The sequence below is a fragment of the Orbicella franksi genome, chromosome 7 (assembly GCF_964199315.1).
Source record: "Orbicella franksi chromosome 7, jaOrbFran1.1, whole genome shotgun sequence".
Taxonomy (NCBI): domain Eukaryota; kingdom Metazoa; phylum Cnidaria; class Anthozoa; order Scleractinia; family Merulinidae; genus Orbicella; species Orbicella franksi.
In genome coordinates, this window is record NC_138151.1 from 31,099,025 (window position 1) to 31,121,524 (window position 22,500).

Consider the following 22,500-nt stretch of genomic DNA (forward strand, 5'->3'; position numbering starts at 1 on the left):
CACGAGCGCGGAAAAAGGAAACAATTTGAGAGTGCTGATTTGCGTAATAATAAAAATAGGTCAGACGTTAGGGGTCTCCCTTATCATTTAAAACATTAATGTGCCTCGTGACCCTACAAGAGTATGACCATAATAAACGGGAATCGGCGTGCTGTAAGAGAGGGAGGAATGTTCCTATAAGAGCCATCAAGAAATTCTATTTAGACTTTGACAGAAAAGCCAGGTTTAGCGAAGTTTTAGTCTCGGTCTCGTGATTTGCATAAAAGTACACGATTTCAAATGAGATTTCAAATGAGTACATCACGCGTTGTTTTAACAAGATGTTTTGCCTTGCTTCATCGAAAGACATCTCACATCATGTGCCTGCATTTTAAGACGAGGTTAATCTCACAGTAATATAATTTTCACAAAGGCAACTGAAAAAGCAATCGATATCAAAGGCCCCGGTTTCACTTCTTTAGTGGGAAGAAATCCTCTGCCAAACCAAACAAGTGTAACACAAGCGTAACGCTAGATCAAGTAGACAGGATACATTTTCCGTTAATTTTACGAATGAAGTTCGGTCTGCCTCCCTTATTGACAATTAATTCTTGTAATTGCTTACTCTCAGAAAGTGCACGCATCGGGGAGATTGTTCAACAGTCACATGAAGACATAACGGTGCTTCCAGTTTAAGAAACCTTCAAAATAAGTTTGACGCAGAAATTCAGCGACGATGCCTGCGAAGGAGACTATGCAAATCTGTTCCTTCGCTGAAGTGCGTTGTTTATGTTTTTATATCTCCGCGACGGAGTTCAAATCTGAGAGCTCTTTCGATTCCATTTACTACTAAGAACATTTATAATCATCACATTGAATTTCAAGAGTTCATTCCCCGCGAGCGAGATTTAAAACAGAGACGATAAATATGAATTCTAATTCGAAAGCGTCAACAGTGATTATTCATAATTACATAGAATACCTACCTCAGATCTTCATCTCAGCGAGTAAACAGAAATAATATGCTTCAGATGACTCGGTATTCTATGGAGACAAGCTTTCAGCAATTAATACACCGATCGTTGAGAAACATTGGGAAAGTTTGAGTTTCTGAATTAACTAAACTCCTGCAAAACCTACCTTACCGTTCGCTAGCATACAACTGAAAGTGAAACAGGAAGTTGAATAATAAATAATTTAGCAGGGGGGTTCCCCTCATTCCAGACATAAGAGATCAGCGAACCGATATGGTTCGTGACCTCATAATATCAATCTGGCTCGTACATGCTTACACGTGATTTGTTCAACATTTAACTTGCTCCAGCAATAATTAAGCTTATTTTTGCACAAATTGATGACTTACTGTTGAATAAGCCTCATTTTCCTGGAAGAACCTTCGTCGAGAAATCGCTGAACAGACCCTTTGCAGCTAAGCCATCACGTGACCTACTTTTCCTAAAATTATGGGCTATAACTTAACGCATGCCAGAAATGGAAAAAGCATGAAAATATCAAAATGGCCAAGTTTGAGGCCCCCATCATCAGAGAATGAGATTTTATGACAGTCTGAATTTTTGAAAGTGTAAGACGATTTGTATGGAAAAAGTTGTTGGAGAGCAAGACCTTGCTCTCCAGCAACATTTTCCATACAAATCCTCTGAATTTTCCGAAAATTCAAACTGTGGAATAAACTTACTCGTTAATTCCTAGGGCCTCAGACTTTGGCCATTTCGCTCTTTCCGTTTCGGGCATTCTTTAAGTTATAGCCCATAATACAAATCTTTTTTAGGAAAAATTTGGTCACGTAACCCGAGCTGCAAAGGGCCTATTAGCTTGCATCGTTAGTGCTCACAGTGATTTCAACTTATTAGTTAGTGTAGACCATTTCCAAGTTGCCTTTTGCCTCTGCAGCCGTGTCAAAACGAGTCTTCATGAGAAACAATTCACACGAAAATGTGTTTCCCCACAGGTTCATCTTCATGCAAATCAAACTCATTTTCATAAGAAAGGTTTTACACGAGGACTTAGTAGCATGCTTGTCTGCAAAGCTTTCTGTACAACGGGCCAATTATTGAATATAGTTAAGTTTAAATGGTCCAAGTTTTCAAACTGTACATATTAAAGGACAGTTATTAACCTCGACTGCCAGTTTTGTATAGATATATATATGAAAAACTTATTACAACTTGTAGCATAATTTCGCTAATTTTAAGGTTTATTATCCTAGAGGGCCAGAGACGTAAGATTTTGTTTATACTGACAGTTTTTAATCCTACATTTTTTGAAATTCAAACTGTTACATTTTCTCAACTTTCTAACATATAGAACTATATAGAAGGCAAAATATACATCACTTCCAATTAAATAAGTGGAGAAAGAAAAAACCGTTAAAGATGCGTCAAACTTGCAGTTAAATAGCTTATAGGTTGATATTATAACAAAATATCAAAAAGTGTCATAAAAGTCTTTCAAGAGACAGACATTTCGGGTGTATAGCTCGTCTTCAGTGTGTAGAAAACCGTTACACTTCCAACTGCCAATCAGAACACTTCTGAAAATGAACCACAATTAACGAATCATCACCCTTGATGGCCATGGAATCAGATGTGCAGGTCCTGTTGGAGAGATTGCATCAATTTGACCAAATGCTGTAGAGTTGGATCTGGCAAAGAATGACCTTTCTGGTCTTTAATTTTCTGGTTTTCAATATACGTCACTTATATACAATATACATGACATTCTTAATTTTATTGTTAGACTTATTAAATCCGTTCCTTTTTAATATTTTAGTGTGTCTCATATCTTATTTGTTTTATATTATCGTTGCATATTTGAAAATCTTTCTGTATTTTTAATTTTTTAAGCCCCATCTTGTTATTCTGTGAACATTTATATGAGGGCCATTGGTTTTTCAGTGATTACTGTTGTGTGCTACCCTCAATAAATAAAGTTGATTATCATCATCATCATCATCATCACTAAGAGGTTAGAAGTAAATATTAACTGAACTGAACAAATGTTATGATACATAAATTCATAATAGTTTTATTACATTCTTCGAAACCTAAAAGAATTGTAGGTATTTTCTTACGAATTGGCTTGCTCTAAGCTTATCATAATATAATCAAGTAATTTTCTCTGTCATGTAATAATTATAATGAATTATTAATCTTATTATTATGATTAGTCAGCCTTTTGGCATACAGTCATAAACATATGTATCTTGAGGTTTCTGACAAGTTGTTGGCTCCTAATAATCAAAGAAAAACCCTTTTTACCTAAGGGCGTGAAGGGAGGAAGAATGGCTGGCTAATGATCGTGTTACTTTACTTTCTTTTCTTTGGTCCTATGTATTTCAAGTAATTAGTCGACCACAGAAGTTAAACCTGAGTGAAAATTACTTGTGGCAAAGGATTGACGACTTTACTCCATTTATGGCAGACCAGTTCAAGGATTCTTTACCTTCCATTAAAAAACTCATCCTAAACAACACCGCTGCACCACTGGAGACAGTTTACTCTCTGTTGAATTGCCGCACTGAGTAGGTTTTAACATTAACTTAATTAATAATTATACCAGTGATAAAGTGATAACTTTTCCAAGTACTTTACCGTGAGAATCATATTAATCTCTTTTCACGAGCCTGTTTCCTTCTTAAATGTCAGCTGCGGAAATAAGTAATGGGGAAAGGTTTTAAGGCAGAACGAGATTACGATAAGATGGGAGTGTAGACTACACAAGACTGCACGACCCATTCTTGCTCTCCATATGGACAGGACGGGGATGTTCGTCGGAAAATTTGAATTAAACCCCTAAAGAAGACCAATCTGGGCGTGATTGGAGCTTTATTTGACCCATAAAAGATACCACGTAAAATAGAAAAGGCTCGATATCCAGCTGCTGTTCAGGACAGAAGCCCGCCCTAGTAGACTGGACTAGAGACACCGGCGGAAATCGAGCCTAAAAACGAAATACATGTAAGAGCTTTTTCATTATCATTATTTCTCCGATATTAAGCCTGGTTCTCATATCCCGCCGACCTACCTGCGACGTAGTCGCCGGCTGCAACTGACAACGTTTGGCGATTTGTCCCAGTGGGTCCCCGGCGCATCTGCGATGGATCGCCAACGTACTCAAATTTGCGCGAAATGCAAATCGAATTCCGCAATTTTCAACCATTTTACCTGTAAATAAGGATCGAATAGTCTTACTGGAGTACGTTGCACCCGCAGATGATGTTCACATAAAGTATTTTCATCGCCGACAACCGCCGGCTTGCCTGCGAAGTTGAACTCAGCTCAACTTCGCAGGCAAGCCGGCAGTCAATGCCTGGGACAGATTATGATTCGGCGATAAATGTTCACATATGCCGTAACGGTGTCCCAGGTATGTCGGCGGCATATGAGAACCAGGCTTTACCATGACAGCTAACAACACTGGCATTTCGACACCCTAAGTGAGACTAGAATCCTTGATATATACCCCTAAGCGAGACGACTAACATCCCCCATCAGGGAGTCCTCCCCCGGATCTTGCCCATGCCACCTTTTCAGGCCCCAGGGCAGGAGAATGATTGCAAGTAGTCTTAAAAGACTGTCATAAGACTCAAAACCCAGTTGTCCTACCGAAAGGAGTCGATAAGAGCCTTTTTCTTCATAGCTTAAAAAAGTAAAGACAATGCTAATAAACTTTTTTGGTCTCTTCCAATACTTCACTCAAGAATTCTGGGTTTAATTTAACGAAGAACAACATATTTTATTGAAAAAAAAAGTTCAACTCGACGAGCAATGAGCGAGTTGCCGGACGCGAGCAATCCATTTGTGATGCCATACTAAAGCTTGCAGACAAAATATGTTTCATATTTTTCACTTTCTACAATACATCTGGAATTGATTTTGGAATAAATAATCTCCTCCGATAAATTTTCAATGCCATCTCCAGAAAGAAAAGTTGCCCGACTTCTCAATGCCTGTCCTGTTAACAAACATGGAGGTCAGGACAGTTCTGTTTTTCCCGCCTGCTAAATCCTGATTGGTCGATTCAAATTTAAGGGATTCAAATTTCAGGTATGCAAGGGAATAGGGGTATTGACATTGCAGTAGTGTATTTGCCCTGACCTGGGTCTGTGCGTTGTTTTCCTAGACAATAGCCTCTCTTTACCCGCGGGTAAAGTTCCTGATATCATCAAACTATCTTGCGACTCAAGAAACTCAAGAAAAACTGGTTGATATCTCGAAAAGCAAAAAATAAATGTGGCTGGACAAGGCCAGCCTAAATAACTTTGCAGTCTATTGTTTGTCTTTATACATTTTTTGGCTGATCAGATCTCTTGTAGATCCTACGTTGGCAACGTTTATCGTATGCGGTTCCTTGCAGTTTCTGTTTCTCATTTATGAATTTTCGGACCGTAGGTCTTTTGAGATCCGATACGCTGAGTTTTTGAAGCATGGTACTGGCCATGCGGTTGAATGTTTAAATGTTTAGGCTGGCCGGCGATGTTGGTGTCTCGAAACATTTTTCACGCGGTATCAGCCTTGCTGTCTATTGTTTTCATAACCAAAGACTACGCTCGTGTGATTCAAGAGGAAAGAAAGTCGTTAATCAAGGTTATGTCCGCTGCCAGAGAAAAGGGTCTTGATGCTAAAGTTATCAACCGAAAGCTCTTTATTGACAACCAGGCTCTTGACATTTATTCTGTCCCTAGTGAATATCAATCAGCTGTTGAGTAATCCGTACTACCCAAGCTGTGTGTTTTCCTTCTTCCGCCGTACGGAACAAAAATGCAGCTAACAACCTGAGTCTCCTATCTGGCTTGTCCCAACACTTCTACGCTCACAAGGAAAATGTATGTGTACATAGGTAGGTTGTATATGTTTCTATCAGTTTATGTCCCTTTTTTTATTTTTTCTTCCGCACAATTTAACCCTTGCAAGTTCCTGTTTACCTTTATTGTTTTTCCTCGCACTACTTAAACGCTTTCGGCGCTATACAGGGTAATTGTTCTATTCTGACTCTAAATGTTAGAGGGCTAAGGAGCCAGTTAAAAAGAAGAAGTATCTTTAGTTATCTGAAAGACCAAAATTGCCAGTTTTTATTCCTGTAAGAGATCTATTCCGAGCCAAATGATGAAAAGATCTGGAGAAGCGAGTGGGGTGGTGACATTTTCTTTTCCCATGAATCAACTCATAGTAGAGGCGTCTGTTTTCTCATTAACCATTTTCTTAGCTTATCATCATCAATAGAAAATTTCAGTAGAGATCGAGATGGCAGGATCATTTCTATTAATTTAGTTTTAACATCAGCTAATAGTTCGTTATGTAACGTATGTGCCCCGTACGATTCACAACAACAACAAATGTTTTTGCATAATTTAAATGAGTATTTAATGTCCAATGCAGATACAAGCAATCTTGTTGTAGGTGGAGATTGGAATGTCACACAACAATCCTGATTTGATAAAAGAGGTGGCGTCCCATGGAAAGTATCTACATATCGACACAAACTTATTTCAATGATGGAAAAATTAGAAATAATTGAAATCTTCCGAAAACAAACCCGCAAAAGTTGAGCTTTTCATATGAATCCAAAGCACTGAAAGTTTGCTCAGGAATATATTTTTTTCTGGTTGCTCACTCTTTCTCTAGTTGTTAACATAGCTACAAAGGCCTCCAACGCACACGACCACAGAGCAATGAAACTTTCTTTAAAACTTTCGGAAGAGAGGCGGGCTCGAGGCCTATGGATGTTTAACAACTCCCTTGTTGATGATGAAGGATATGTAAATCGCATTAGAAAATTATCCCATTATAGGTGAAAAATACCGAGACCTGGATGATCAGAGACTATAGTGGGAACTTATTAAAATGGAAAGAAAGGGCCTTACAATTTCCTACTCGAAAATCAAAGGCAAAACACAACGCAAACGGGAATCGGATTTGCAAAACCGCCTAGAGGAACTAGAAAAAGGATTTCTGACAGCACCAACGCCGGATTTATCAACGATGCACTACGCGAAAAGGAAATTCTAAAACAACAACTCATTTTATTGTACGAGGGAAAAGTGAAGGGCTTACTGCTACGTTCGAAAACCAGATGGACAGAAAGGGGAGAGAAACCTACGAAATAGAAATTTCAAAGTCATCAATGAGTGCTAAAAATAAACAATAGCCTGCATTTGGCGGGAAAATGTGCTCGGATATTTGCCCGGAAACAATATCTGTTCTGAGAAGCGTTGACCTTCAAGGAACGGATAATATCCAAAGACAGATATCTGAGCCATTTTTTGAAGTCTAATGGACGCTCTTTTGCCCATTATCTTTCAAATATTTTTCGCAGCACGGGTGATATTGGGAAATTACCTAATTCTAGCTGAGGCATGTTCAGTCACGAGACGCCTTTAGACCAATGGTGTGCGAGCAAAAATATTTGATCGATTATAAACGAAGAGAATCTGTCCCACAATCCCAAAGAAGAACAAGTGAAGCAGGAACTCCTGAATTCCAATTAATTGAAGTCTCTGAACTTGAAACGGCAAAGTATTTCATGCCAACTGTATTAAAATACCGTCGTAAAGTAAAATGTAATCAGGGTCCATCAAAGACACTCAAGACACACTTCATTGTTGCTCTTCTAAAACAAATATTATTATAGTATTTGAAATCAATCTAGGACTAATCTCAGTTCAACGAGTATAATTTACATTAAAAAAATGGTGAAAATTCAAAATGATATCACAAAAAGTTCAAACAATGTGCACAAAATACGTAACACGACACATTGTTAAGTCAACAAGAAACAGTTTGTTCTATCTTAGCGATTCGTCCATTTCTAATAACAATTTAAGCATATTCCTTTTATTTAAATCCTGAAAACCTTTTGCAACTGTTCTCTAACAAAATACTTATTTCTTTTCAGTTGGATACTTAAGGCGGCTCAAAACAGTAATATTTCCGTGAGAAGCCTGGACTCTAACGCGCACTTCAGCGCTAGGCCATGCAATCAACCGAGGGGTCGCGCGCGAGATTTCAAGTTTGCAAAACTCACGACAAACATGGCGGCGAGGCCTACTTCGTAAAACTCTGTTGCCACCTAATTAGTGAGCTGTTTGCGATATCGCTTATTTTTATCTCCGAAAACATTTATCTTTCAGGCAATTTCAAATGGAAAAAACATTCTTTTAAACCGCTGTGCTGGAACGTAAACGAAAATTATGATTGATTTTGCGCCAGCTATCAATCTAAAAACAGCAGGAAAAAAACTACTCTTCAAGTTTTCTCCGTTCTTTTTACTAGGCCAGTCTCACCTTCGGGTATTCATGGTACCCTGCTTCTACCACTTATACTAGTAACGGCAACAGCAAAACGAAAACACTATTCGAGATTATTCGCGTTTATTCGCGTGGAATTGCGGGCTTTACTGAGCTGCGGAATGCTTTCACGCGTGCACAAAGAGCGATCTTGCAAAGTCAAAATTTTAATTTGCGCGTAGAACGCGCGCGAAAATTCCTTATTCACAAAGCTAATATCTCGAAAACGGGTCCGGTGACCGTACTTTTTTAATGCAATAACTTATTCAACACCAAGAGCGGAATGCACGTGCAAAATTTTAAAAAAAATGCGAAGTGGAATTTTTCCAACTTGGAAATTTCCATTTTTTTTTTAATTTAAGCAAAATCTACTCCTCAGAATTTTTTCTAATTTTCCCTGTTTCCTCTTCTGTGTGTAATAAAAAGTTTTTATCAAAAAAATATGGGGTCACCAGCTTAGCTAGTTTTTAAGATAGATGCAATTGACGGTAAAAAGTGGGTCAAGTTTGTTGCTATACAACAGGACAGTGCTACCTTATTTTATGACTCAAACACAATGAAAGGAACAGTAGAGAGTTACCTTAAAAAAATAGCACAGCCGTTCAAAAAAGAACAGTTCCAAGCCTCAAAAATCGCACCTAGTTCTAGAAGTCTCAAAAAACCAGAACTATTTTGAGCCACCTTAACATATTACGGAAAAAAAGCAGCTCGCTTCGCAATTTTCAGAAATTGCTAAAGTGTTGCTATTTTTGTTGCTGTTTTACTAAAGTGTTGCTATTTTTGTCAAGGTAAGGCAGTGCTTGAACTTACAATCCTCTCATGATTACTTCTAAGCTACTCTAACACAGCCTGTTAAATAATATGTCCAGGGGCATCAAATAATCAGTTTTAGATCTTCTTGAATAATCACTCATGTTTAGCGTTTGTGCAAATCTTTCACGCATACAAGTTGATCGACTCTGATGCTAAATCAGATGAGCATTTTCCTACAAACTGTTGGCCAGTTAGATATTTATATTAAAAAATATAAAAGTATTTGGCATTCTCGTAATAGAAAACCGAAATTGTCCCTCTCATCCGTACTGATAGAAGCCCTGAAGAACCTGAAGGGAAAGAGAAAACAACACTGTTAGCTACTATTGAGAGGAAGGTTTAATCACTTCATCGATTTTCTATGAGCCTCTGAAGTTAGTACAGTCTCTTTATGGCGCAAAGGGAAAGAAACACTTAACCCTCATGACGTACCTCATCACAATGAATGTAATAGTATCGCCACAATGGCGACCAAACGCGTACAGCGCAAGTAGGGTAGTATTTTCCATCGTAACTTTTTGCACTTATGAAACACGTTTTATGTGTCTAGTAAATTAAATCGGACATCTCAGATTTTCAAGAAACGCGAAAGTATTGTTATTTATGCGAGACAAAGAAACTGCACTGGGTCGAAACTTCAATATTACTTAGTTTCCATTTGTATCATCTCAACATTTAACAAACACCTAAGTACCTTTAAATATATTGAAGTTCATCTAATCGCCTTTAGCAAAGTCCAAGGTAACATCATCACCGATGAGTACAAATGGAGCCCAGTGCTTCACTTCGCTAAATTTCTCAGACTCTCTGAGACACTTCATGGCACGGTTCAGAGATTCACCGGCACTTCTTCCTTCTGCTAGGTGAAGGTAGAAACTCTTCATAAACTCCAGAGTGGCTTCGTCGTCAATTGCCCACAGAGACACAAGAACACAACGAGCACCAGCACCCAAGAAGGCTCGTGCAATACCAACCACCCCCTCAGCCTTAATCTCGCCACGAGCACTATGACAACAGCTTAGCACAACAAGTCTTGCACGCAGTTGAACTCTCATTACATCACTCATTGTTAGCAAGAAGTCTTCTTCAACTGGGATCTGGGATGCTCGTGTAGGGTTTGCTGCCAAAGCAATTTCTCCTGTTTCTATACAGCCATGTGCTGCAATGTGCACCAAGGCAACTGAGGAGAGTCTCCTCGATACTTCATGTTTTGTTGCCTCTTTTCCAGTGAGGGGAACAGTGTGGAGTATTTTCCCAATCATCTCTACTTCCCTCTTTGCAAATGGCAGCTGTTCTAACTTTATCCCACAATCACGAACTTCTTCTAAGCACGGATCACCCACAAGCAGTGCCCCAGACTTCTTGTGGTAATCTGGTGAACAATCTTTGATCAACTTCAAACTATTCAATGACGGAATGACACGGATTCTGAAAGAATCGTTCAAGTACTTTGAATTAGAATCCATAAATGCAGCATAAGGAGCCAAGCACAATGGACCTTCGGGAACAAATATCACCTCATTGCCATTAATCAAGTCTTTGATGGGGCTAATGATGACGTCATACCATGCTCTTAAAGCATTGGTTTCAATGATCGTGGATTGGGATAGGGTTTGACAGCTCTTCATCTTGGACGGTTTGGTTTTGCTCGTCCTATTCAATGAGCGATCTTCACATTTCACACCACCTCTGACACCAATTTCCTCATGAACATTGTAATTTAACAACTCCAACACAGCAGTTACAGAATCCTTCGAATTATTATGGTTGATTTCTTTTCTTCTTAATTGAACATCCTTTCCATTTTGAATAATCCAGAAAATAATTTCTCTTTCATGAACTGCCATAAAGACTGTATTCGATGGAAGGCAACTTAATGTGTCCCAAGTCATTTTATCCGTTACAGGTGGTGTTTCAGTTTCGTACTTTGAATTTAAAAGATCTTTCAGAGCTTGTGCGCGTCCTTGCTCAACAGCAAACAAAGCCTCAACTTCGTTACCTTGATTTAACATTAGACGCCACAATCTAGTATAAGCCACATCCTTAACATTGCGGTACCTAATACACCACTCATCTTTACCTTGCAGATGCTGCCTAACATCATTGAACAATCGCACGCTAGATATATAACACTCAAGAGCCTGCAATTGAGACCCTTGAGATTCAAAGATCATACCCAGATGATAATACGCCCCTCCTTCTCCAGCCCTATCTCCCACTTCTTTGGCAATTTCTAGATGACGTTCATGGTACTCGATGGCTTTTTTGAAATCTCCCAGATTGCAATAAGCGTTGCCAAGATTACCGTACGAGCTTCCTTCTCCAGCTCTGTCTCCCACTTCTTTGGCAATTTTTAGAGCTAGTTCATGGTACTCGATGGCTTTTTTGAAATCTCCCAGATTGCAATAAGCGTTGCCAAGATTACCATACGACCTTCCTTTTCCAGCCCTGTCTCCAACTTCTTTGGCAATTTTTAGACGCTGTTCATGGTACTCGATGGCTTTTTTGAAATCTCCCAGATTTTGACAAGCGTTGCCAAGATTACCATACGATCTTCCCTCTCCAGCCCTGTCTCCCACTTCTTTGGCAATTTTTAGATGACGTTCATGGTACTCGATGGCGTTTTTGAAATCCCCCAGACTTTGATAAGCGTTGCCAAGGTTACCATACGATCCTCCTTCCCCAGGCCTGTCTCCCACTTCTTTGGCAATTTTTAGATGACGTTCATGGTACTCGATAGCTTTTTTGAAATCTCCCAGACTGTAATAAGCGTTGCCAAGATTACCATACGCCCTTCCTTCTCCAGGCCATTCTCCCACTTCTTTGGCAATTTTTAGATGACGTTCATGGTACTCGATGGCTTTTTTGAAAAATCCAAGACTTCGATAAGCGTTGCCAAGATTACCATATGAGCTTCCTTCTCCAGCCCTGTCTCCCACCTCTTTGGCAATTGTCAGATGACGTTCATGGTACTCAATGGCTTTTTTGAAATCTCCCACACTGTAATAAGCGTTGCCAAGATTACCATACGAGCTTCCTTCTCCAGCCCTGTCTCCCACTTCTTCGGCAATTTTTAGATGACGTTCATGGTACTCAATGGCTTTTTTGAAATCTCCCAGACTTTGATAAGCGTTGCCAAGATTACCATACGACCTTCCTTCTCCAGACCTGTCTCCCACTGCTTTGGCAAATTTTTGATGACGTTTATGGTACTCGATGGCTTTTTCGAAATCTCCTAGATTTTGACAAGCGTTGCCAAGATTACAATAGGACGCTTCTTCTCCAGTTCTGTCTCCCAATTCTTTTTCAATTTTTAGACAACTTTTATGGTACTCCACAATGGCTCTTTTCAAATCTGCCACAGTGTTATAATCATTGCCGGTTTCAGCTTGTGTTTTATCTTGAATAACTTCCGTAGTTTTCGGTAAAACGTTGGTATTTTTCTATCAGACAAAAACGCTTGTCAGTTACTGACAAAATCGTGAATATTTACCCAGAAAGTTTTCAAACTGCTATCCTTGGGAGTTATTTAGCAGATACTACCCATACCGTTCTAAAGTTATATTAATTTTGCATATTGATTGGAATAGCTTTCTGTTGAGCCCAAAAGATGCGGGAATTACAAAAATATAACTTTGCTGACGTTTATTCCAGGGCGCTTCTAATCAATATACTGTTCTTGTTTAAAGGTGTTTAGTTACAATGTGAGTTAACTTTCTTGATATAGAACAGAGAACTTAAAGCGATTGAGTTTTTCTGGAGACGGTTTTGGTATTGTTTCATAATGTACATCATTATTTCACACATACTGCAACAATTGAAGGGTTTACGTTAAGAGTAAAAAGGTTGTGAGTAGTAATTACAAGGCACGATAATGTATATGTACTCGTTATAAGATAAAATAGTCAAAAAACAGCAGGCAACAAGCTACAATCTTGGTCAATCCAACAATCTTGGTCAGAATAAATAAGAGATAAAACCACCCCTTTTCCCGAATCAATGATGAACTGACGCCAAACCCACAAGGCGTCTTTTCTTTTTCATCCTTGAAATGGGAGGAAGGGTGGTCTTAATTTTCCATTTAAATTGTCCAAGATTGTAAGTACGGTTTCAACGTGACAAGACAAAGGGAGTCAGTACCAAGCCCGTACCAAGCCCGTACCAAGCCCGTACCAAGCTACCTACCTTGCCAACCTATTTATCGGCGATACAAGGAAGCGGTCTCTGTCACAGTCACCTGTATCAGAGCTTAATGGTTGCGCTGACATCCTAAGTTTAGGCATTACATGTAGAGTATAGTTTCGTAATAAAGACTTCGTAAATGAAAGTGAAGAATGATCATCACAGTAAATTTTCCAGTTTAAGCAATTGGAAAGAAGAAGCCTGAAAGAATCAGGGCTTTAACGGGATTCGAACCCGTGACCTCCGCGATACCGATGCGATGCTCTACCAACTGAGCTATGCTCCCAATATATGGCTTCATAGCTCAGTTGGTAGAGCATCGCACCGGTATCGCGGAGGTCACGGGTTCGAATCCCGTTGAAGCCCGATTTTTTCAGGCTTCTTCTTTCCAATTGCTTAAATTGGAAAATTTACTGCGATGATCATTTTTCACTTTCATCTACTACCGCAGTTCAAAATATCAATTATTTCATGTATATTTCACATCATAAAGACTTCGTAGAAGTGCTATTTTAACCCAAACTTTCCAAAGCCGTACTGGGAGTAACAACAATATCCAAAGGTGAAGTAACTTTTCTCTATTATTGTCGATCGACCGTAGTATTAATATCCATAGTCATAGTCATTACTGTGTACGACGAACACAAACATCGCAAGCTACACAAATTTGCATATTTCGTACTAGTAAATCATGGAAAATCCTTCGACAAGATCTTAAAAAGAGGTTCAGTATAGATTCAGTGATATGAATATATGTCTACTTCACTGTTATTTTGAAAAGTCTATTTTACGTACGCTAATAACCTGGGAGTTGTCGACTTATTAGACGTACTCGTTTGCATTTTGGTTGACTGACAAGCGCAATCTTCTCTCGGCAAGACGATACCTCCGTCGGTACCTATGGAGTCTAATTTAATCGTTTGTTTTACTTTCCTCGTATATTTATCAATGCTTGATCCATTCTAAGTTTTTGATTTAGATATCTTTCATCCCCCACTCAAAGACGAGGCTCAGAGAACAAAACAATTGTGTATGCCATTGAGAAACACGGCCGGATTACGACCTCCTGGTGCATGTGTTTTTATTGAAATCCACAAATATATGGCTAGTTCACTAGTTCGAAACCTTAACAGTTTTAAACGCCTCGTTTCGAGAACAAAAACGCGATACGTTTAATTTGCCGTATAATTTCCTAACCTATAATTGCCATTATTTATTTTGGTCTGCGTCGCGGAGGATCCTTTGAGCTCTTTGGGAACGGTCAGATTTTTTCAAGTTTATGTTAAGTTCGTGTCTTATTCAGTCCCTTGACAATGTCAAGCTTTCCACTAGAGATAGACAAAAATATGCACGCCATGAAAATCTCTTGGTTTTTCAGAACGCCAGATAGACGAAACCCTGGATGGGTCCCCGGCACCGATCAGCCCTTTTGTCTGGTCTTTTTTTTTGTTTTCTTTCGTTTCTGGTCTAGTTTCATCGGGATAGAGGTATTGGATGAAGGGGAATACTCTATCCTAAACATCCTGTATTGCTACAGACTCCAACAATACATCTACCTTGTATTATGTAACTATTTTGACACACAGTGTCGTATGTTCGCATATATTCTTCTCAGAGACAAAACATTGTTATTCAAGAAATGACGTCCGAAGCCAACTCGTCCCATTCTCCACTAGTCATGGAAAATACCAATTTTATCAACTTTGAAATTAACAGAAAATTAACCAAAATAGCTACAACGATAATTTTTCGCAGTGGCGATCAGGAAAAAAGGAGATTTATATTAGCGAATAAAAATTTGGGGAGTTAGTGGCACTTTAAGCCAGTAATCAATACTCAGTCAGCCTCAATCAGAGCAAAACTGTGTGTTTAATAACCATAGTTTCCAAATAGTCACTTTTTCTTGTCACTTAAGGGGGTAGGATACCCTCAAATGGACCAAAAAGTTTGTTTAAATATGGTGAAGAAAGATCAATTGTGTGCTATTGCGCTCAAGAAGAGAAATTAAATTTCTAGAGTTTTACTCAAAATGGTTGCTATGGAAACCAGCCACAGCCTTTTGAGGTAGTGTTTTATAGTATTGACGCCAACACTTCCTGCTCTTTTACAAAACAAGATTTGACTGTCAAATAAGCATATCGTTTTGTTCTGTGCAATGAACCTAAGTTTTGACAGTGCTTTTTACAGGCTTAATTTGGAAATAACCTTATTTTTTACCACACCCAGTGGACAAATCATCTCATGTCACGTGACAAACCTTAAAATGTTACAATTTTTTTGGTTTATAACATCACGACACTATTGGTCTTTGATGAGCCCAAGTTTCGGGAATTCTACTTAAAAACCTTGCAAAGTAGAAATGTTGGCGCGAAGTCAGTGTTTGTAGGATCTTTGGGTTTGCACTAGTCTATCACGGAACAAATGGCAAATGGCAAGTGCCATGCCAAATTTACCATATATTATTTTAAGTAACACAAAGCTCTCTTGTGATTTATGACTATGACGTGATTGCTGCACTGCCCCCCACTGAGTTATTGCGTAATGAATATAAAATTCCTCAATATTTCATAAAATGAAGGGAAATTTAACCCTTTGTCTAGGAATATCATTGCTGGAGACGCTTCATGACCTTGTGAGGTAAATAAGGCACCCAATATGACCTGATTTATCATTACAGGCTCATTCATTTCCCTTATGAAAAGGAGCATTTCCTACAACTACGGAAGCTTTTTACAACATAGATGAAAAAATTGGGTCAGGTTTAGGGGTACGGTTAGGGTAAGGGTTACCTCACTTAGGGTTAGGGTTAGCTTTTAGGGTTAGGCTTAGGGTAATGGTTAGCTTTTAGGGTTAGGCTAAGACTTAGGGTTAGGACAAGGGCGAGGGCTAGGGTTAGGGTTAGGGTTAGGGTTAGGGTTAGGGTTAAGGTCAGCATATCAGTTGAGAAATAGAAATATGTATTTGTTTCAAAGGAAAAAATAAAAGCACGTGACGTTTATTTTGGTAAGTAGGAGTAAAAAATGTTTGCTTTAGTTAAGGACTGGCAGCTTGAAGTTATTCATGTCATTTAAGGTAGCCAAAGATAGGATTGTACACTTCGAGAACGAAATAGTACTACTTGTTTATAAATACGTCAGAAAAACTACAGGCATAAGATGCTGGGTTCTTGAACGCGATAACAAGTCTTTATTTCACTAATGAAGTGATAAATATATGATCATTTAGCCTAAAAAGCTGCACCCGTAATAGTTTCACATTGTTAAGCAGCACCAATTGAATTTATGCTCCATTGCCTTGTCACGTGACTAGTTATTATTTCAAAACTTTGTACCCTGTTTTGAGCGGAAAAAACAACTGATAGTGAGTAAGACTAGTAATTTTTCAATTTCTTTTACAAAGACCTTTTTATGGCGTATTTTAAATTTTGCGTATTCTGCATTGAATCCGTGCAATGTTGGGAGATAGGTCACGTGACAATATTAACGTATTCATAAAATCTTTTTAAAACGGGTTAGTTAATGTCGTATCATATTATCGAAATTTCCTTTATCTAAGCAACACGTCGGCAGCAAATTGGCGTAAAAGTTTTTTTACAAACTAGCTTATTTACAAAAATGTGTTTTGTGACGTCATGACCACGAAACTTGTCATTCGACACTGAACATCACTTTTATACCCCTTATATGATAAAATATAAGTTATTCTTTCCAAAACACCCAGCACAGTAGTTTTCTTTTTTGATAAAATGGGCTTTTGGAAACATTTATGTTCTCAGCTGGGGGTCTTGGAATAGCCTCAAACACCAGTTTCTGTACGTTTGTGCAAAATTATCTGCCAGGAAGATGGTTCAGAATAAGAATTTCACTCTGGAACTGATTTTGGGTCACTGGTTAAGCACAATGAACTATAGAAACTCACATTTAAACATCGAGAAGGTGAACCAAATAAGGCAGAAAAAGTGATGATCCGGATTTCCAAGTCCAGTCCACATTCTCAAGTCCTAGAATTACTATAGTCCAGTAGCGTTAATTCTAATCATCAACCCAGCTACCTTGGTTTAAAATTTGTTCGTTATCTTGTCTTTTCCTTTTTTTCTTCATGGGCAGAAAACCCTTCTTCGGTTATTTTCAACTCTGAGAAACCTACAGAATTTCGAAGTTCAGAATTTTGCTACGTCGAAAATCACCTCGCCAACGAGTTCGTGTAGGTCGCTATTTTGCATTGTTTGTGATAATTATCTCAATCCCGGGGAAAGCTTTTAGACAGAGCAATTCAAGGGGTCATTCTTTTCCTCAAATATGCTATAGTCTTGACTTTGCTTGTTCTGGTTCCTGGCTAACAGCAGCCTGTATTGTCACATACATCTTGCAATGCATTATGGGTAACTATACTGTTGTAACACGGAATGCACCTTCCCGCCAAGTCAAGACATTTCAGTCTAAAACCAGGTCAAAACATTCATACTTTCATAGGCCCGGTACCTACTACTTGTCATGTAACTCGCCAAAATACCTTTTTTGTGCCCTTGAAGTGACCTGCTTTTAGACCTGCTCTGTTTTGGCCTGACACAGTCGCAAACCAAGTTTCCATCTTTTAGCGCTTAATAGCACTCTTGGAATCGCCAACTGCCGCAAACATTCAGTTCTTCGAATGCTGCATGTCAAGTTACCGATCGCCAGACTTAAATGATGTCCTTTGACCACCAAAACATCTATTTAGAAGACATTCTGTCACTTACACGTCAATAAGCTTTCGATACGTGGCATAATCGAACTTCTTCAATCGATATATCGACATCCAGGCTACTACGTCATGTGTGTCTATTTCTCAGACCCAGTCTGCTCAGGTGAGACCGGGGGCGAACGCGGCTCATCGTCGTAAAGTCGGTAAAAGTAAAGCAATGGTTCCAAGCAAAGGTCCACTTAACGCATTTTGCCACTTTGTGCGCATGATTGTAGATCTATTTATATTGCAAAAACTAACCTACACGCTTACTTGACAATGTAGAAACGTCGCTTATTTCTTTCGCTAATTTTTGTGTTGAAAATATTCTTAAACACGCACTCATGCATATTCAATTTTCGTATCAATAAAGTACATGACAGGCCAAAAATAAACAATATCGTGAAGTTATTTCAATGATGTTTCAATCACGCACAAGATTCACTAGGGTTTATTTTGGCTAACGTTCTTTTCGACTAACGTGCGCCAACAGCTCAGTTCATCCTCTCCAATATGATCTGCATAGGCTATGTAGCTTCTCGTAACGGTAGTGTGGACCTCGGGCAATCTTGATCAGAATAACAAAAGAAATAAAACCACCCCTACCCCTGAATCAATGCCTATCACGCATACAAACAGAGAGCTAATAATTTAATTGTGTGAATATAAATCTACATGTTCTTCAAAACGTTATCTATGTCCTCTTCAGAGACACTTCGAAAACGTAAAGAAGCGTTCGCGACATTGTTAACAACCACACGCTGCAAGAGTACTCACAATCCACGGCAGAATAGATAGTAAGCAGCGAAGCCAATAAGAGAACGACATTCGTTATAGAACGTTGGTAGATCAATAGTGAATTGGATAGAATCACGGAGAAAATGTTCTCTATTTCTTCAAGAAAACATTTCGAAAAACAAGAAAGGGAAATCAATGGTCTCATTTCAATTATAAAAATGGAAATTCAATTTGCTGAGACCTCACGTCAACAGCTCGTGCTAGCTCTGTGTTTCTAGTGAGTTGTAAAAGTTCATCTTTTAGCGCGCATTTTCTTACAGGAGGATTTTTCAACACCATATGTCAAGTTTGACATTATTTAATCTTTCCATTCAAAGCCGAGAATATATTTTCCCGTAACATTTCTTACCTGGCCCTTCACAGGGTGAGTTTCTGGATTGCTCTCTGCTCCTTGTATGTTATTTCGATCACCAGCACACCTGGCTCGCAAATTTATCAGTGTCTTGTTAGTCTTGTCAATCTGCTTAGGGTTAAGGCATATGACACACTTTGTAATGAGGACCTCATTAAGAAATATTGTAATAAGGCATAGAAACTCGTTCAATGGCTTATATCGAAAAACTAATCTATATACGGTTATGTAATGTCCTTAAGGTAAGTAACAACTTAAACCTTCACGATTGACAACGGGCAAGGGGTAGAATTGAAGACCTCCGTAACTTTTCCAGATTAAAATACATTCTGACAGCAATGTTGTCTTGTAAATGGCCTGAGGCTTGTTCTAATTTTTTGAAAATTATCCCTTACCTACTTTTACTAGAATCCCTACAGGTAACATGAAAGCCCCGTTTTACAGCTGGCAAAAAGACATAAAAGATGTTGTAAAGGATACTGCCAATCCCTTCTCACACCACGGTATGGCGTCTTCATAACACTGTAGCAGCTCACAAGTACTTGCTCCTTCAAAAATACCAAAATACTACATGCATTATAAAGGTGAAAACAACTCAAGCCTGGCTTATTCTTGTAATTAACCCTTAACAACCGAGCTACATAAATGTGCGCATAGAAATACTGCTTAACAGAGAAATTTAGAACTGCACTTTGGTAAAGGCGAAGCGCTGAATAGTTTAATTCAGTAAAAATCAAATGACTCACTGTGTTTCAATGAAACCTGGGTTGATTTCATATACATTCGCTGAATTATCCCTTGTTTTAATCCAGTTTCTGATCTATGTGGGACAGATTGCAGGAGAGATATCAAGGCAGCTTTGGACATTGCTGAAAACGGCGAATCTACATTGTGAAAATTGACCTCATGAAAGAATTAGGATCTTTGCCAGGTCAATCCAGTCATTGATTCGTCCGGGTTTAATACGATGGTTTTTTTCTTTATGTTATAATCAATTGAGTAAAGCATTTTACCTATTTCTATGGCTTTAATCAAAGTTGGTTCCAAATTGACGGCAGCTGTTGCATCATTCAGGGCTTCTTGGTAATTTCCTTTTGAAGAGGATTGAAATAATCAGGCACAGAATTAGAAGCACTGAAACCTAACGAGGTTGTAGAGATATTTAAACAGCATCTTATCTTTCAATGTTATGACTCATCTCTCAAATCAGGAACACGCATTACGCGTGACTCCTGATAACTGGCATCTTTAAACGAATTATCAAGAAAGGTTTGTGCTATGAGGAATTCGAGTCTTCGGGTGATAAAAAAAAACGAAGTCAACGGAAATTAGGGAATTATACGGTACGCGTTTCAATCAGGACTATTTCAGAAAAATAGAAAAACTAACGACATACTTCGCTAATAATACTACATAAAGGATAAATAAAAGATTGTTGTTGTTGGTTGTAAATGTTGTTGCCAACATGAAGGGAAGCAAAACAAAACAGAACAGTATAGTTCTAAACTAATGGTGAGCTGCATGTAATAAAGTGAGTTAAATTGCAGTCTTTCCCAAAGTTTTCTTAGATCAAGAGTAGGGACATTCCTAATATAATCGTCAAATTTTTCCACGTCATCAACTATTATCAGTTTTTGCTCAACTTAAAATTTTCCATTATTCTGATTGGCTCAAACCGATCATGTGGTGCGGCAGATTAGTCCAACGTGGAGGGGCCACTTTCAAGCGTTGGCTCAAACTGATCACATGGTACAACTTTGGGCGGGAATTATCAGGCGTTTCAGTTACGATAGTACCCAATTAGCGAAGAGGCTCAACTCGTCTTCCTATTTCAATTTTGTAGACCAAGATTGAAAAAAAAGACCCTCTTATGTGAATTCTTGTGTGAAGATAGCTCGAAGAAGTAGTTTTTAGGCTGAAAACTGCAGTAAACTATGGTACACTAAAACGGCAAGTGGGCGCAGAGGTTTGAGATTGTGGATGAAAATCAGGTTTTAATTTTTCGTTTTCCAACCTTTTGCAAGTCAACAGATGACACCGAAAATTATTTGTATATCCACAAATTCAATTTCACCAAAAGAGGATATCTTAATGGGAAATAAGACAGCTATACTACACCACAGGGATTAGAAATTTCGACAACAAAATCTTACTGTTTTCAGTTTATGTTCATGTTGAGGTTTTTGAGGTTCATTTTTTTCTGTGAGCCAATAGTTGCCGCCAAACCTTGCTCTGGGACAAATCTGTGTTTATAGAAAGGTCTATTTTCATTTCAAGGCAACATCAGTGTGCTAATCTTTAGACGATGATCCATGTTTGAACTTTTTTTCACCGCGTTGGAAAAGCTAACTTTTAGTAGAAAAACAGCCACCTTTTATCAATAATAGTTTACAAAGCTGCATCATTTTACATAATAACAATAATAATAATAATAACTTTATTATTTATAAAGTGCACAAAACGTAGGTATATGTAGAGTATACAAAGACAATGATGTAGAACTTGAGTATCATAATACCATGAAATGATGGGTAAAGGCTTAACCCTTATCAACAATTAATTCAATCAATTCCACTTGTACACTACCGCAATGCTACAATCTGATCGGCTGAGCTACCTCAGCGCGTCGGAACAGGTAATTTGTAGTAAAAGAACAATTACCTTTTATTAATAATAGTTTACAAAGCTGCATCAGTTTACATCAAGAGTACAAAGACAGTATCAATGACGTAGAACTTGAGTATCATAATACCATGGAATGATAGGTAAAAGCTTAACCCTTATAAACAGTTAATTAGTACAATTCCACTTGTACACTACCGCAGTGTTACAATCTGATTGGCTGAGCTATCGTGCACTATTGTCGCATTAATAAAGTGTTTTCATCTGTTTCTTCCTATGCCCTGATAGTTGCTAGCCTCCGGTGCAGACGCTTTTTGGGTTCGTCACGTAATCTTCCTCCCCCAAGTTCTGGGAGAGGAAGTGAGCATCTTGAAGTAAGCAATTTGTGAGCATTTGTGTTATTTGTGAGTGTCCTGTGCATCTGCGTAGTAAGCTAGACAGTTATCCACAGAAATTTTGGGCTGAGCGCAAAGAAAGCAGCAATTTCTTCTAATTGGCGGATAAATTTAAAAATGATTAGATCAAGATCTTACCGAGATGGTAATAAGCTGTTGCCCTGTTGTCGTAGAGCTTGGCGTTCAGTTGGACATCCTTACAGTTCACATGAATTCCTTCTGTGTAGAAGTATATCGCGTTGCAAACTTCTTTTCTTGTGAATTCTTTGTCACCGTCTTCCTGATACACTTCTGCTATCGCTGAAAAAGCAAAACTGATTTGATTAGTGACT

At 38.5% G+C, this 22,500-nt stretch overlaps 2 protein-coding genes across 5 annotated transcripts in view; both read right to left on the reverse strand.

Annotated features, from left to right (window-relative positions):
• Nucleotides 1–22,500, reverse strand: part of LOC145492013 (uncharacterized) — a 43,037-nt gene that overhangs the window by 13,357 nt on the left and 7,180 nt on the right. For 2 of the 4 annotated variants that reach the window (XM_081471326.1, XM_081471325.1), the window contains exon 1: nt 1–680. This exon is cut by the window's left edge and continues 269 nt beyond it. The exons of 1 other annotated variant lie outside the window; for it this stretch is intronic. The gene's annotated coding sequence lies outside the window, so the exon portion shown is untranslated. Of the gene's footprint in view, nt 681–965; nt 1,192–22,500 lie in introns of those variants that run through there. One more of the 4 variants, XM_081471327.1, reaches the window with a different exon arrangement.
• Nucleotides 5,064–22,500, reverse strand: part of LOC145492014 (uncharacterized) — a 22,792-nt gene continuing 5,355 nt past the window's right edge. Inside the window, exons 4-9 of the mRNA XM_081471329.1 lie at nt 22,307–22,468; nt 20,165–20,242; nt 19,632–19,699; nt 19,149–19,259; nt 9,792–12,540; nt 5,064–9,387 (exon numbers count right to left, since the gene is read on the reverse strand). Coding sequence (XP_081327455.1) covers nt 9,814–12,540; nt 19,149–19,259; nt 19,632–19,699; nt 20,165–20,242; nt 22,307–22,468 — 3,146 coding nt within the window. The 3' untranslated portion in view covers nt 5,064–9,387; nt 9,792–9,813. The remainder of the gene's footprint in view (nt 9,388–9,791; nt 12,541–19,148; nt 19,260–19,631; nt 19,700–20,164; nt 20,243–22,306; nt 22,469–22,500) is intronic.